Genomic DNA, 15138 nt, shown 5'->3' on the forward strand with positions numbered 1-15138 from the left:
ATGCTGTTACGAACTGTCCAATAAATTTACTCCCTTATTGAATACATAAGAGATTTTGTTTTGCATGAGGGAAAAAGGTTCTCATTAGTCATGGAGAAATATAAGAGATTTCAATGTTGACTAATCCCTCCGTTTCGAATTACTTGTCGTAGAAATGGATGTATCTAGATATATTTTAGTTCTAGATACATCCATTTCGGAGACAAGTAATACCGAACGGAGGGAGTACATACGAAGCAAACTGAGTGAACCTACATTCTAAATTACGTCTATATGCATAAAAGGTTGGAGGAAGTAAAACATGATGCATGCGTTACGATTTCCTGATCTTTTGGCACAAATGCTCAACATTACACTTGTCATGCATTATTATTGACGTTACAATTTACAAAGAACGTACGATCTTTTTTTTTTCCGGCACGTTCCTCCTTCCAATCCTCTGCCCGTATTGTCCACGTTCACGGCTCCGCAGCTCTCCCAACTCCGGACTATACCTGCCAGAACCTGAATTCCTGATCATAGGCTATAAATTGGCACCGTCCCCTGCTCGCTTCCCCACACCGCTCTTGATCGATCTCGCTCGCGCTCTCTTCTCTGCAAAAACATCCAGTCATCCATCCTACGATCCCAATGGCCCACGTCCTCGCCGCCGCCGAGCCCCTCACCCTCCTCAAGCGCCCGCCCCCGCAGAACGATGGCTTCGGCGACGACAACGGCAGCACGGAGGAGAAGGCGCCCAAGGCGCGCCGCCGGGAGTCCGACCCCGCGGCGGCACTGGCCGCGGCCCGGCACGAGTTCGGCGAGCACGGCGGCGTGAACATGTCCATCGAGGCCTCGGCCACGTTCACCGTGATGGAGCCGGACACCATGCGCCGGCTCTTCACGGGGGAGCTGGGCCCGGAGCGCGGCGACCTGTACATCTACAGCCGCCACTTCAACCCGACGGTGCTGGCGCTGGGGCGGCAGATGGCCGCGCTGGAGGGGACCGAGGCCGCCTACTGCACGGCGTCCGGCATGTCGGCCATCTCCTGCGTGCTGATGCAGCTGGTGGGCGCCGGCGGGCACGTGGTGGCGTCGCGCTGCCTGTACGGCGGCACCCACGCGCTGCTGTCCCGGTTCCTGCCGCGCACCTCTGGCGTGCAGGCGACGTTCGTGGACACGGACGACGAGGCGGCCGTGCGCGCGGCCATAAGGCCGGGGGAGACGCGGCTGGTGTACGTGGAGACGATGTCGAACCCGACGCTGGCCGTCGCCGACATCCCGATGCTGGCGCGGGTGGCGCACGAGGCCGGGGCCAAGCTGGTGGTGGACAACACCTTCACCCCCGTGGTCGTCTCGCCCGCGCGGCTCGGCGCCGACGTCGTCGTCCACAGCGTGTCCAAGTTCATCAGCGGCGGCGCAGACATCATCGCCGGTAAGGATGTACTCCCGGAAGTACTCCCAAGTTATGTTGCATGTTCCATGCAGGCATGCAATGATGCAAAGACAAGGAACGGCAACAGCTGTTGTTTAGAACGATCCACGTATGCTAGTTAAAAGTCCCACGCATGCAAGCCTATCTCCCCAACTTAAAAGTTCGATAAAGTCCACACGTACCTAGTTTTTTTAATTTCGGATTGCAACTACCCTCACGTTTTTAGTCAACCGTCATCTTATTTGGAATTAGCATTGCTTTGTTTGGAATTAACGGTGAAACTATCGTTCTCCGGACGTGTCATTAGTTCTGCAAGTTAGGAAAAAACTATACGGCAGTAGCATCACTAGACACACACACACAAACAGATGGTACGTGCGACCATGCATGGTGGGGCTAGCTACGCTCAAAGCAGCAGTGCTCACATGGAATGCCCTGAGACACGGGACGAATGGAAAAGGGCATCCCGGGGTTGCATAGATTCAACTAGAATAGCATCCATGTTTTAAAAAAACTAGTAGAACAACACTCCCTTCGTCCGGAAATACTTATCATCAAAATAAATAAAAGGGGATGTATCTAGATGTATTTTAGTTCTAAATACATTCTTTTTTGTCCATTTTGATGACAAGTATTTTCGGACGGAGGGGGTACTACTACTCCCTCCGTCCGTAGATACATCTCATTTTATCCATTTTGATGCCAAGTATTTCCGGACGGAGGGAGTAGTACTTAAGAAACAGTGGAATCGTGAGATTCTCTAGAAAGAAAATGATGGAATAGCGTTGAGTAGTAATTAGGAGAAACGGGTACCCCGCTAAGTAACGATTATGATAGGATCAATCGTAATCCTTAGTTTATATAGTTGGTCATATAATACTAGTAGTACTATTACTTATGCCTAACTGTGGACACAAACACGTGCTCTATTTAGATTAAGCACTATCCAACCTCCTAAGCAAATCTGCAGTAGCTACCTTACAGATACTCAGTATTGGATAGCACTCCCTCCGTCCGGAATTACTTGTCATCAAAATGAATGAAAATAGATGTTCTAGAACTAAAATACATTTAGATACATCCATCTCAATAACAAGTATTTCTGGAAGTACAATCATGGATATTTGGGTACAAGATGATACTCCCTCTGCCTCAAAAAAGTGTGGCTTATTTATAGTGCATTTTTGTACGGAGTGAGTACTCTAGAAGCACAATTCAGTAGCGGGTAGTGATTCACTGCCGGTGGCCGGCCATCACTTTAAGGGAGCATGCATAGATGCAAAGAGGCTCTCGACACGGACGCCTCTCATTGTTGCACCCCACCCCACGCAAGGTGGTCGCCACGCCCGTGTGGAGACAAGGCCCAAAAGGACGAAGCGATGAGTCAGCGATGCTCACCCTCACACGTACGTACTACGAGTAGTCGTCTGTAGCCAGCAGCTACTTATCTCTAGCTAGTGACCCACCTAACCCGTTTTTGGCCGTGCACGCGTACGCTCCCTCGCATGCCACCACCACCGTCGATCGTTTCGCGGCCGGACGCGAATGATGGAGCCTCAGCTGCCTGCTAGCTCTCCACGGTCCATGGACGACGCGACGGGGTCGTCCTTTTTTGGCTGCTTGCGCGTTTTCGCGCCATTTGGTTCATCATTGCGCGAGCGAGCTGTTCCTTCGCTTCCTTCCGCTGCCACCAGCACCGTAACAATTGCCAACCCGGCAACCCGTGAATGTCCTGGCATGGCATCGCTCCACGGTGACGATAGTATCTTGTGGTTGCGCTTTTGGTGCCTAGCGCGATCCACCAAAGACGAGCGCACCCACCCAACTTCTCTCTCGCAAACTTGCGCACTCTCCTGCAGTAGCACGAAGTAATAACTGTGCTAACAAAATGTTGACGATTCCAGGTGCGATCTGTGGGCCGGCGAGCCTGGTGAACTCCATGATGGACCTGCAGGACGGCGCACTGATGCTGCTGGGCCCCACGATGAACGCCAAGGTGGCGTCCGAGCTGGCTGGCCGCCTCCCGCACCTGCCGCTGCGGATGCAGGAGCACTCGCGCCGCGCCGCCGAGTTCGCCGCCCGGATGCGCCGCCAGGGCCTCCGCGTCACCTACCCGGGCCTCCCCGACCACCCGCACCACGCCCGGCTGCGCGCCATGGGCAACCCGGGCTACGGCGCCGGCGGCATGCTCTGCCTCGACATGGGCACCGAGGAGCGGGCCAACCGCCTCATGTACCACCTGCAGAACACCACCCAGTTCGGCCTCATGGCCGTCAGCCTCGGCTACTACGACACCCTCATGTCCTGCTCCGGCAATAGCACCAGCAGCGAGATGGACCCCGAGGACCGCGCCCGCGCCGGCATCTCCCCGGGCCTCATCCGCATGTCCGTCGGCTACAACGGCACCCTGGAGCAGCGCTGGACGCAGTTCGAGCGCGCCCTCGCGCTCATGCAGCAGCAGGACACCCCCGCCGCCGCCGCCAAGTACGGCAAGGCCGTCTGACGACGGAAGAGTCTGAGTAAACCAAGCCCTGATCCTCATGGCGTGTAATATATTATATGCTCCTACATTTACTAGCTAAGTAAGTACGGTTAAGCGCCATCTGGACCAGATCAGATGGATGGACATGCCAGTGTGTTAAGCAGCACGCCTGATTAGTCTTTGGGGAGCGTACTGCGAGATGCATCATGCATGTGTTATCGGAATAAATTGTCGTCATTTTCTGTCAGTGATGATTTGTCCCGATTTTTCTTTTCGCTCGCACGCTTCGACTCTGCATTTACTGTGACTAGTTGCTGTCCATACCAACACCAGAATGCTGTTTCAGCAATCAGCTAAAGCTCTAAGATATCCAGTCAGGGACTCTGAAGTCGGAAGTTCTGAACTGAACTCTGAACTAGGCAGAGAAGAGAAAGCAACATGTCTCCTTTCTGCACAAATCGAAGGGTATCTCTCTCTGCTCTTTATTTCAGGTTGCTGCCATGTTTAATATTGGCGTTACTGCAGTTTCCAGTTTGCTCACGCGGTCTGAAATATGTTCTGAACCATCTTCTTCGGGCACTCCATCGCCGCGGCTTCCAGCTCTGAGATCTCATCAGGGCTCAGCCTCCAGCCGAGCGCACCCAGGTTGTCCTCCACATGTCTGACTGTTTTCACGCCCGGAATCGGAATTGCGCCGTTGCAAATGCACCAGTTTATAGCCACCTGCGTTCAGTTAAGCGTCAGGCTTTGTTTATCAGTGTCAAAAAAAATCAGATTTGTATATGTATGAATATATATATGCAAATGGCAAATTACATTGACCAACGCAGGACAGTCTCTTCTAGAAAACTCTAGCTAGCGGTAGTGTCCTTGTCGTTATTCAGTCACATGTACTCGGGTTTTGGTAGAATTTTGGAGATAATGCTGCAGGCAGATTCTATTTGAATGGCCTTGGGTCTTATGTTTGCCTATTTGTTCAATGTCGATGTTTGACATTTACTTGGCATAATTAAATACTCTCTCCGTATCGAAATATATGTCGCTGGAGTAGTTGAGCCAGCTACTCCAACTACATATATTTCGAGGGAGTAGAAAAAAATGTTGTATGTGCATCAATCAATGCAGAGGCAAGAGGATACCTTCTTTACAAAGGAAAAAAACCTACACGAGGCAAGACTGCAAGAGCATGACCACCTCTTAGGCTACATGTGGGACCGCCCGTGGACATCATACCTCAATCCACTTGATCCTGACATGGCCTATAGTGGGGAGCCCACCCAATACGTAGGTGGGCTTGGTGGGCAAATACAATCCCACTAAGGCCAACTCTTGCGCACGATCCCAAACAGATGTCCGTTTTAACCGAATTCTGTCCGTTTTACCCGGATTCTGTCCGTTTGGGTAGGCCAATGAGGTCGTGTCCGAGTCTTTTCTGGGATGCGGTGGCCGTGCGCCCAACGCACGGACGCATCCTGGCTGCCTCCTTTTTCAAACGCAAATATTCGAATAACCACGACCCGTAGTTCATGCCAGCCTACACGACCTTGCCGGTAACACAGCCAACCTACACGGCCTCGCCGGCAACATAGCCAGCCTACACGACCTCGCCGGCAACACAGCCAACCTCCAAAATGAATAGTTTTGTCGCCGGCACACAACCAGTGGCTGGTACCCCATGCCAACCTCCCAAAATAACGGCCACGGCCAAACAGACCACCTAGTTCAGGCTGTCGGCGTCGAACATCTCCTTCTGCCGGGCCTCGAACCAGCTCCTCGTCTTTTCGCTCATCTTGCTCATGTCGACGCTCATGATCGCTAGCGCCACCTCTTTTGCTTTGGTTGCGGCATTGGTGGCCTCGATGTCGAGCTGCCTCTGCCTGGCCGCGGCATTGGCGGCCTCGATGTCGAGCTGCCTCTGCCGAGACGCCTCCTTCATGTCGATCTTCCTCTTCTTGGCTGCCTCCTCCATCTCAAGCTTCTTCCTTTGAAGCTCCAGGTATTGCTTCATTTGGTCCTCCTTGCTTTGTCGCTTTTTCTCGTCCCTCACATCCTTTTGAGACATCATGTCGTGCAATGTCTCGTGCAAGGCAAAGGATGACGCATCACGCTTCTCGTCCATCTTGGAGTTGGTCTTGCCCCTTGGCCTCTTCAATGCCTCACCATCTCCACCTCCGGCCAACGCGACCGTCTTCTTGCCTCTCTTCCTTTGAAGTTCGCGGTATTGATCTTTGAACTTAGGGCAATTGTTGATGAGCGTCCAACAATGCGTACGAGTGAATGGCTTGTCATTGTGCTGGGCCTTGAATGCTTCCAAAGATTGAAATGCGTACACGATCAACAACAATTGGACATGCAAACATATAGAAGGCCGAAGGCCGAAGTCATGGCCGTAGCAACGAAAGATAAGAGACCATACCATGCCCCCAATGTCGAGACCACTCACGGGACGTGCTTCAACGCTCTGAAGTGCGGCACAATACTTGTTGCATTCTTGTTGGATGAACAACCACCTCTTTTGAATCGAGGTGATGCCACAGTCACTCGTAAATTGGTAGGGTGGAAACAACTTTCTTTCATGGAATGTTTTGTGAACTCTTGTCCAAAAAACAAGTCCCTTTTGTTGCACACCGATCCTCGGATCTTGACCAACCTCTATCCAACTTTGGCAAATCAACTTGTCCTCCTCTTGTGAGTATGATCCCGCACGAATGCTCTTCTTCCTCTTTTGTGCTTCCGCTCTTTGTGTGAGCTCGTCGATGAACAATGCTCGCCCCCAATATTGATGCCTTCCTCTTCTTCATCACCTTCACCTTCGCAATAGATGTCATCATCTTCATGTCACGAGTCACCATGATCGTGGGGCTCAATGTCTTCATCAGCAACGTACTGGCCGCGGCCATCCTTACTCTGGGTCTCGGGATCGTAGGCACCACCATGACCACCCATCTAGAAGGCCTCACCACGACCCTCATAGATGACATCCTCCATGAACTGGTTGTTGAAGGGGTCATCGACCGTTGGCATTGGTGTTGACATTTCGCCGAACATGACGCAGAGCGACGTCATGGTGGCCGTAGATGGCGGCCGTGCTTGCTTTATTTGCATCTCAACAGGCGGCCGCCGCTGCTGGACCCCGGCGTGACGTTGAGGTCGAAGACAGCCGAGGGGCGCGGGATGGACGGCGCGATCACGCCAACGTCCGGCGACCCCGAGAAACGGCTCTGGCCTTCGTACCTTGGTGGAGAGAAACCGGGCGACAAAGGTGTGGTCCGCGACGTCGGCAAGGGGCACTGCGGAGGCCGGACGACCGATGAGCCTGTGTTGGCCGGGCAGACGGGCGCTGCCGAGAAACTCGTCGGACGGCAAATCCCAAGCATGAGGGTGTGGGCTTTGTTGACGATTGCCTCCTTCTCGTCGACGTCGGCCTTGCGCCGTGCGGCCTCCAACGCAGCGCGCTGGCGGCGAACTTGGCCGCGGCGTTCTTGCCCTTGGCCACCGCCCTCCGGTTCCTCCTCTTGGCCGATTCCGCCTCCAGCTTTGCGAGCTCCGCCGGCGTGAGTTTCGACCGCCGCTTCTTCGGACCCTTGGTCGCCTTCTTCACCTTTTCGGGCGGGTCAACGGTTGGCCGCCTGAATACGGTGGGGCATCGGCCATGGCAGGAAGGTGGTGGGCGGAGGGGAGGACGGGACGTGGGAGGGTTTGGGAGGAAATGGCGCGAAAAGGGGCGCCGGGCGGGCCATGGGAGGACAAGCGCGCGTGTCCCGCCCGTCCGCGCGCTGTTCATTTCACCTCAAAAGCGGCCTAAACTTAGATCGGAGATGGGTCGAAAGCAGACATAAAACAGACAAAAAGTTCGTTTGCGCTTGCGCGCTGGGCCGTCTGGTATGTCCGTTTTACCTTAAACGGACGCACCCGGATTGATGGGGTCGCACGCTGGGTTGGCCTAAACATGGGCAAAGACTCATTGGGAGCCTGGTCGTGGTGGAGAAACAAGCAAAACGCCGCGGGCGGTGGTCGTGACTTCGATTGGAGTGTATCACTTTCCACACGAGGTCACACGCATACCATGGGCGAGAGGAACCGGCATGTGACCATCTAAGTACGGTGAATTTGTCTGAGTAAGCATCGCTCGTTGGCGGTGCAAAAGCTTGTCAGTTGTGTCACCCCTATCTATTATCTATGAACATTTTTAGATATTGGGAACATTTTTAGAAAAAAAATCCAGTTTTTTTGAATTTGTGTTTTTTTATAATGGGAAAGTTTTTCAAAATTCCAAACGTTTTACAATTTATAGAATATTATTTTAATTAGTGGACATTTCAAAACAATATTTGGAAATACGTTTTTTTAAAACCCAAACCTTTTTTGAGTTTGCGAACAAATTTTGAAAATGAAACATTAGAAAAATCCAATCAATATTCAAAAACAAGAATATATTTGTAAATTTTGAATTTTTGAATATAAAGCAAAACTGGATGAAAAGTCACAGAAAAACCAAAAAAGAAAGAAAAGAAAAAACTTTGAATTAAAAAAGAAAACGTTAGAAAAACGAAAACAGGATCAGGAGAAGTTTTCCAAAACATATTAGGAACCTTTCAAAAGGTTCCCAATATCGGATCCGGTACTGTGTTTTCTCTCTACAAATGGGTCGGCCATACCTCTGCCGCTCGCTCAATCTCATGTGTGAAGGGATGACACTTTGACGTAAGGCACATCATATAGGAATTATCGCTTCACCACTAATATTATGGTCACTCGACGCTCGCTTGACTTGAGCGCTGGCCCAGGCCCATTAGCAGCTAGGGACGTGACCTCACGACCGAGAAAGTGTGTTCGAGCTAGGGTTCGAACCCGCGACGCTCTTCCTACAAGTACGCCGGCACAACCACCAGACCAACTAACCTTGTGTGTTTAAGTTGTGGGTTGTTTGGCCTTTTGTTCCTTTTTTTCATCTTTTATCAAATTCGTGAAAAACCATTGCGAAAGAAATTCGTGAACTTTTTCTTGAAAGTAGATGAACTTTTTTATAATTTGTGAACTTTTTTCTTCAAAGTAGATGAACTTTTTTCAAATTTGATGATTTTTTTTCAAAGTACCGATTTTTTGTCAAAATTGATGAACTTTTTTTCAAACTCGATGAACTTTTCCAAAATATTTTGAACTATTTCACAAAATCAATGAACTTTTTTTCAAAGTCATGAACTTTTTTGAAAAATCGGTGAACTTTTTTCAAATTCATGAACTTTTTTATAAGTTTGATGATTTTTTTTTCGAAAATCAGTGAATTTTTTAGAATCCATGAGAATTTTATTTTCGAATTATTCTTCTGAAATTTCAAAAAAAAAATCTCAAAAGTCAACGGCCAATGGTCGACTGATCTACCACTACCAGTCAACCACGAAGAAACGATCGCCAGGAAGAAACGGTCGAGCAGGGAAAGCCAGGAAGCGCGCAACGTACGCGAGCTCGTCTGCTCGTTGTTGGGCCGGCCCATGTAGCCAGGCGCACGGGCGCTGGTTTCCTCTACGGACGCATAAGGCGCCAGCGAGGCACCTATTTGACGCATTCCGCGTCAAACAGACGTACCTTCGCACAGGATGCGCGCGACAGGGCCGGCCCATTAAGATTAAACTCGCGCAGATGCACCTTCGCACAGGATGCGCGCGACAGGGCTGGCCCATTAAGATTAAACTCGCGCCAGCGAGGCACCTATTTGACGCATTCCGCGTCAAACAGACGTACCTTCGCACAGGATGCGCGCGACAGGGCCGGCCCATTAAGATTAAACTCGCGCAGCGCGACAGGGCCGGCCCATTAAGATTAAACTCGCGCAGATGCACCTTCGCACAGGATGCGCGCGACAGGGCTGGCCCATTAAGATTAAACTCGCGCCAGCAAAATTTCGTAAAAAGAAAACAGCACCAGAGCTGCAATTCGAACTGCAGACCTCCCGTGTGTGGACGAATCTGGTTAGCCACCACACCCACTGGTCGTTCATTGTAAATATTTGGCTCGAAGATAATGACCTAAAAATAGTGGCGTAAATTGAGCATTACTAGAAAACTGTAAACATTTTTTTTTGAAATTACGAATACTTTTTGATAAACGGGACCAAATTTAAATTTTCCGAGCATGTTTTGAAACTATGAATAAATTATTAATTCCTGAAGATTTTTTGAATGTGTAATAAGACTTGAAAAGTGGTAGATCTTTTGAAAATCCGAACAATTTTCTATGACGAGAACATTTTATAAATTTACCGAACATTTTTTTCATAAAACGCAAATAATTTTCCAAATTTGAGAAAATGATTTGAAAACGCAAACATTTTTTAAATTGGTGAACAAAAATTTAAAACAGGTACAACTTTTGAAATGCAGAACAAAATTTTGAATTTGAGAACAATTTGAAAATCTTGAAGATTTTTTGTATATGTGAACAAAAAATTGAAAATGGAAACATTTTTTGTGAACGTGAAGAAATTTTCAAATGCCGGCATATTTTTGGAAAACGCAAACATTTTATAAATTGGTGAACATATTTTGAAAACAGGTACAACTTTTAAAGAAGAACAAAATTTTGAACCTGGGAACAATTTTAAAATCCTGAAACTTTTCTGTACATGTGAACAAAATATTGAAAATGGAAACATTTTTTGATAACTTCAAAGATTTTTTGTAAAACACACAAAAAAAGTTCCAGAACATTTTTTTGAAAATACAAACATTTTTAAAATTGATGAGAAAACTTGAAAATGGGTACATTTTTTCAAATGCAGAACAAAATTGTGAATCTGATACAATTCAAAATCTGAAGATTTTTTGTTTACGTGATTTTTTTGAAAAGGGAAACATTTTTCCAAAATTTGGAAAAAATATTTGTATAACACGAACAATTTTTAAAGCTTCAAACAAGTTTGAAAATACTGAAAGAAAATTGGAAACGAAAACAAAATATGAATATTTGGAACAATTTTGAAATTGTACAACTAAAAGAAAGAAAAAAGAAGAAAAGAAAAAGGAAACAGGAAAACAAAACAGAAAAAGAAAGAGGAAAAAAAGAAACAGAAAAAAAAAGGAAAAGAAACCGGTTCAGGATCGTTCTGGATCCCAAAACCGAGAAAACCGGCTAGGAATCTTCTGGAACGTTCCCAAAACCGGAACTGCCAGATATGTAGATGGGCCGGCCCAATCAATCGCTCCCCTGTGCGTCTGGTCGACACTTTGAAGCAGAGAGCGTCAAATAGGTTTTTCCAGCGAGGAGCTCTGTGTTGCTCGCATGGAGCGATACACAACACCTCCTCCTATTACCGAGTAGGCCGGCGCATGTGGAGTGGCCGTATATGTTGATATGTGGGGCAGATGGGCTCTGGTAGGCTGAGTTGGACAGCCCACAAATTTTTTGTCATAACCGGTGGGCTCCCATGAAACGTTTTAAGGCTCTGTTTGTTTCAGCTTTAGGCAGCAGATTTTTGTAGGAAAAATTGGAAACCAAAACAAACAACTATTTGTAATTGTCTTTGCCAGTGAAGCTGAATCTAGATCCGGGCACTTTTCAGTGCAATTTCCTGAAGCACGTCCAAGGGTACTTGAGTGGTAAAGCAAATTCTGCCAGTGAAGCTAATCCACATGTGATTTGAAGCCAACAGGGCCTAAGTGGGATGCGCTTGATCTTGCCGACTAATGCCTGTGCCCACCTGCAGCCTAAACCGCCTCACATTCCTAGCTACACGCACACGTCCCAGACATGCCGTATCTCGTGCAAAGCTATTGTTAGCAAAGGAGGAAAAGGAGCTGCAATTTTCGTAGAGATTCAAGAATTGGGAGGAGCTTTTGGTAGGTGTGTTCAGTTATACTCGTAGGGAAGCCAATGAGGCAGCTCTCAGACGTGCAAAACAGGCTAGCCGAGATGTCTTATGGACTTCATTCCTGCTTTTCTTACTGATGTTTTACAGTATGATTGTAATCCTTCTTAGTGTTTAATAAAGCTCCTTGATTGAAAGAAAAAACCAGATGTAAAATTACGGCATGCATATGGTTTCCTAACATATCCTGGTAGGTTAAAGCCACAAGAACTCTGCATTTACTCTGTAAAAAAGACCCCTTGCCCTGACAGACTCATCATTTAGCAAAATTCGGGTCACTCCAAAGTCGTTCTGCACTTAGGAAAATACGTACCTGGGACATGGTCTTGCCCTTTCGGTCGGCAATACTCTTCAAGCAAGACAGCAGGGATTCCAGCCCAGGAAGAATCTGCCGGAACAACACAGATCTGCATTGCATGGTATGTTCAGAAAGAGAAGAACAGGCACCCACTCAGCAACTGCCATGCAAGTTCAGAACAAGATAACGACGTTTTTGCTCGTCCCCCATCGGCCATTACCTTGGCCCATTTGGAAGGTTAGAGGCGTCATATTTCCCGGTGAGCATGCCCAACCCAAGAGGGCTATAAGCGATTAGCCGAACACCCAGGGAATCGCACACGGTTTTCAGCTCCATCTGCTCATCGCCCATGCTCAGCAGAGAGAACTGCACCTGCATTCACAGTAAGTTTGAGGCATAACTACACTGAACGAGAAGTATAGGTAGGCCCAATAGGCCGAACATGCACGGCCAGCCATTTTCTCGCAGCTACCTGAGCTGAGCTCAGGGGAACACCTCTGGATGCTAGGTAGCTGTGGATCTTCAGAAGCTGCTTCGGCCCGTAATTGCTCACACCCACGGCCCGGACAAGACCCTGAAAACGCCACAAACTTCCAGTCAAATGAATGATAGGAAACGTAGCATGGCGTGGCACTGCACAAATCATAATTCAGAAACTTTGGCCAGTTATGTGTCTGAAGAAATGATAGTCAAATCATACATATGTAGGACTGAATGTGCACTGCACAGAAAGGAGTTCAGAAACTTATATCTATGGCACGATATGATTTGTCTGAAAAAATGGCAACCTTGTCATACATTTCAACTAGACCGTCCCAGAGAGCGCGCTCCTGCAGAGGTGCGTAGTTAGCAGTAGACCAATGCAGCTGCCCTATTCCGAGCCGATCGATCTGTAACCTTTCTAATGATGACCTGCAAAAGAGGCACTCCATAAGGTGATTAGAAGCTCAAGGTAATGTAACTGCTCAGATATGCTCCGTCCCAGGTGAGCTATATGTTTCTGCACAAATCCACTGAATGGAGTTGAACAAAAGGAAATATGGCTGATGTACATTAAGCACACAAATTGGAGGAGTACTTGCAGGCGTTGACAAACTGGCCTGACGTCAGTCGCCAAGGATATGCGGCAAACTTAGTTGCGATAATCACATCATCTGGAGACTTTATTGGCCCTATGACAATACAAGGGCATACAAAGTGTCATAAATTTTAAGCCATAGAAATGATAGATAAAGTTTTGGTTCTCGGTTGCTGAATTCATTTTAAGCAAATTATGCTATCCAACGATCCAAACCTTGGCACTCGCGGATAAATTTGCCGAGTAGCCTTTCGCTTTGGCCATTCAACTTCCCAGTTCCATAAGAGTCGGCGGTGTCGAAAAGGTTTATGCCATTCTTCAGAGCCAAATTGAAACACTCCTGCAGTTCACTATCCATGCTTTCCTGGTAGCCCCAGAGCAGCTGGTTGCCCCATGCCCATGTTCCAAAACCCATGGGGGAAACCGAAAGGGGCCCAACTTTCACCTACATTTGTGAAACAGCAATGTTTCCTTGAGCAGATTTCAGTGAACAAGAGTTGATAACCTAACGTACTAATTGTACAGTCCTCATTTTTTTTCCTGAAGATTGTGTTGCATGTTATGGTTCAGACTGTCATGTGAGCATACAAGAGCAATTAGCGAGTTGGCTTTACAAATTTCTGGACACCGCACTTGTTAAAAGTTGAATGTTGCTCTGGTCCATCAGGACATTGTGGAAGAGGGATAAGAGCTGATCAGGTCAACTAACCCTCTGCTTGTTTTGACGGTGGTCTGATGAATCAACCAACCCTTTTTCTCCTTTTCTCGAGAGGTGCTATCAACCAATTTTACTAGAGACGCTATGTCAGTAGCTTTTCACCCACCTAGAGTTAAAATAAGCGCAGCAACAGCAAACTTCTGTCAAGCCTCTAACCGTTCTCATGCGATGTGGAACTTTTGGGTCGCCGTGCACGGCTTCGGTAAAGAGGAACGGCAGAATCAGAATGCATATCGACAATAGCTCTGAACCAAACGAACATGGACTTTTTTCCGTTTGATCCGCAGCCCCTGGGACACCACAGATTAAAGTACTGCTACTGCTACTGCTAATCTAATCGCGTTCCTGCCTCGTGAACAAGTGTGGGTGTGTGCGAATTCAGACGGAACATGAAGTTTGTCCTCGTGTCTCATCTACTCGCCATGTTCTTTGATGGCGAGCTGTACTGTACTGTAGGTTCAGCACAGCTCATGTCATGTCGTGAAATCAGCAACGCAGTGTGGAAGAGAGGGTGCTGTGTAACCATTCAATGTTGTGTCGATAGTCTGATGCTGTGTCAAAAACTGCAAGCAACCCCTGCATGCCTGCTTCACAGTTCACGGCGCAAGTGCTACTATAGTTTAAGGCTCTGGAATTCTGGATAAGCAAGACTGCAATGTTTATCAAAAACAGCGGAAGTGCTCCGATGGTTGCGCGACTCTAGCTCGTCGCTATGAAATTCATGCAAAATCGATGTGAAATCGCCGCATTCCAACCGGTATAAATATGCACGACATGTTTTAGGAGAGCTGGCGTGTCGGGACCTTTTGCCACGGCCAGAAGAGGGGTCCGAGGCGCAGCGCCGCGGCGGGCGGCGGCGGTGACGAAGGTCGCCGGAGGAGTACGCCTCCGCCGTGCGGCTGCGACGAGAAAGGCGTCGCCGGCGCCGCCTTGGCAGCCGGCAGAGCCATCGTCGGTGGAGGGTGAAGAGGGAGGGAGGAGGCGCGTTCGTTCGTGTCCGTTCGTCTCGCGATAAAACCCCGTTCGTTTCGATGCGGCACGCGTTGCGTTTTACTGGCATGTGCATCGCACGTGATCTCCTTTTTTCCTTTTAAAACTAGTAAACTTGCATGCTATTAACATACAAATGATCTAAATGCTCTTATATTAGTTTACAAAGGGAGTATCAAACATTTGTAGTTAGCTGTGCTATTCTCCACAATAAATAAATGAAAATGTAATCTGTGCAATGAATAAGGATTATCTTGAGGGTACATCATCTTTGCAAAATATTTATGTGATAGC

At 48.2% G+C, this 15138-nt stretch overlaps 2 protein-coding genes across 2 annotated transcripts; one reads left to right on the forward strand and one right to left on the reverse strand.

Annotated features, from left to right (window-relative positions):
- The first annotated feature begins 542 nt into the window (after positions 1-542).
- LOC123124488 (methionine gamma-lyase) lies at positions 543-4143 on the forward strand. The gene is made up of 2 exons (XM_044545099.1): positions 543-1414; positions 3319-4143. The coding sequence occupies exons 1-2, from the start codon at positions 631-633 to the stop codon at positions 3915-3917; spliced, it is 1383 nt and encodes a 460-aa protein (XP_044401034.1). The 5' UTR covers positions 543-630; the 3' UTR covers positions 3918-4143.
- LOC123124501 (pyridoxal reductase, chloroplastic) lies at positions 4141-14900 on the reverse strand. The gene is made up of 8 exons (XM_044545107.1): positions 14658-14900; positions 13353-13581; positions 13137-13230; positions 12847-12970; positions 12531-12632; positions 12279-12430; positions 12074-12167; positions 4141-4619 (listed from the first exon to the last, which is right to left on the reverse strand). Exons 1-8 carry the CDS (start codon positions 14802-14804, stop codon positions 4434-4436), a joined length of 1128 nt encoding a protein of 375 aa, XP_044401042.1. The 5' UTR covers positions 14805-14900; the 3' UTR covers positions 4141-4433.
- Between the last annotated feature and the right edge of the window lie 238 nt (positions 14901-15138).

Source organism: Triticum aestivum, chromosome 1B (genome assembly GCF_018294505.1).
Source record: "Triticum aestivum cultivar Chinese Spring chromosome 1B, IWGSC CS RefSeq v2.1, whole genome shotgun sequence".
Classification (NCBI taxonomy): domain Eukaryota; kingdom Viridiplantae; phylum Streptophyta; class Magnoliopsida; order Poales; family Poaceae; genus Triticum; species Triticum aestivum.

What these genes read in the sequence shown, in the direction of transcription:
- LOC123124501 (XM_044545107.1), bottom strand. Translation starts at nt 14,804, where the DNA reads ATGGCTCTGCCGGCTGCCAAGGCGGCGCCGGCGACGCCTTTCTCGTCG. An exon ending in AACCTTCCAAATGGGCCAAG is followed by an intron (nt 12,168 to 12,278) that starts GTAATGGCCGAT and finishes CATGCAATGCAG; the next exon opens with ATCTGTGTTGTTCCGGCAGA. An exon ending in AGGGCAAGACCATGTCCCAG is followed by an intron (nt 4,620 to 12,073) that starts GTACGTATTTTC and finishes AACTGAACGCAG; the next exon opens with GTGGCTATAAACTGGTGCAT.
- LOC123124488 (XM_044545099.1), top strand. Translation starts at nt 631, where the DNA reads ATGGCCCACGTCCTCGCCGCCGCCGAGCCCCTCACCCTCCTCAAGCGC. An exon ending in CGGCGCAGACATCATCGCCG is followed by an intron (nt 1,415 to 3,318) that starts GTAAGGATGTAC and finishes TGACGATTCCAG; the next exon opens with GTGCGATCTGTGGGCCGGCG.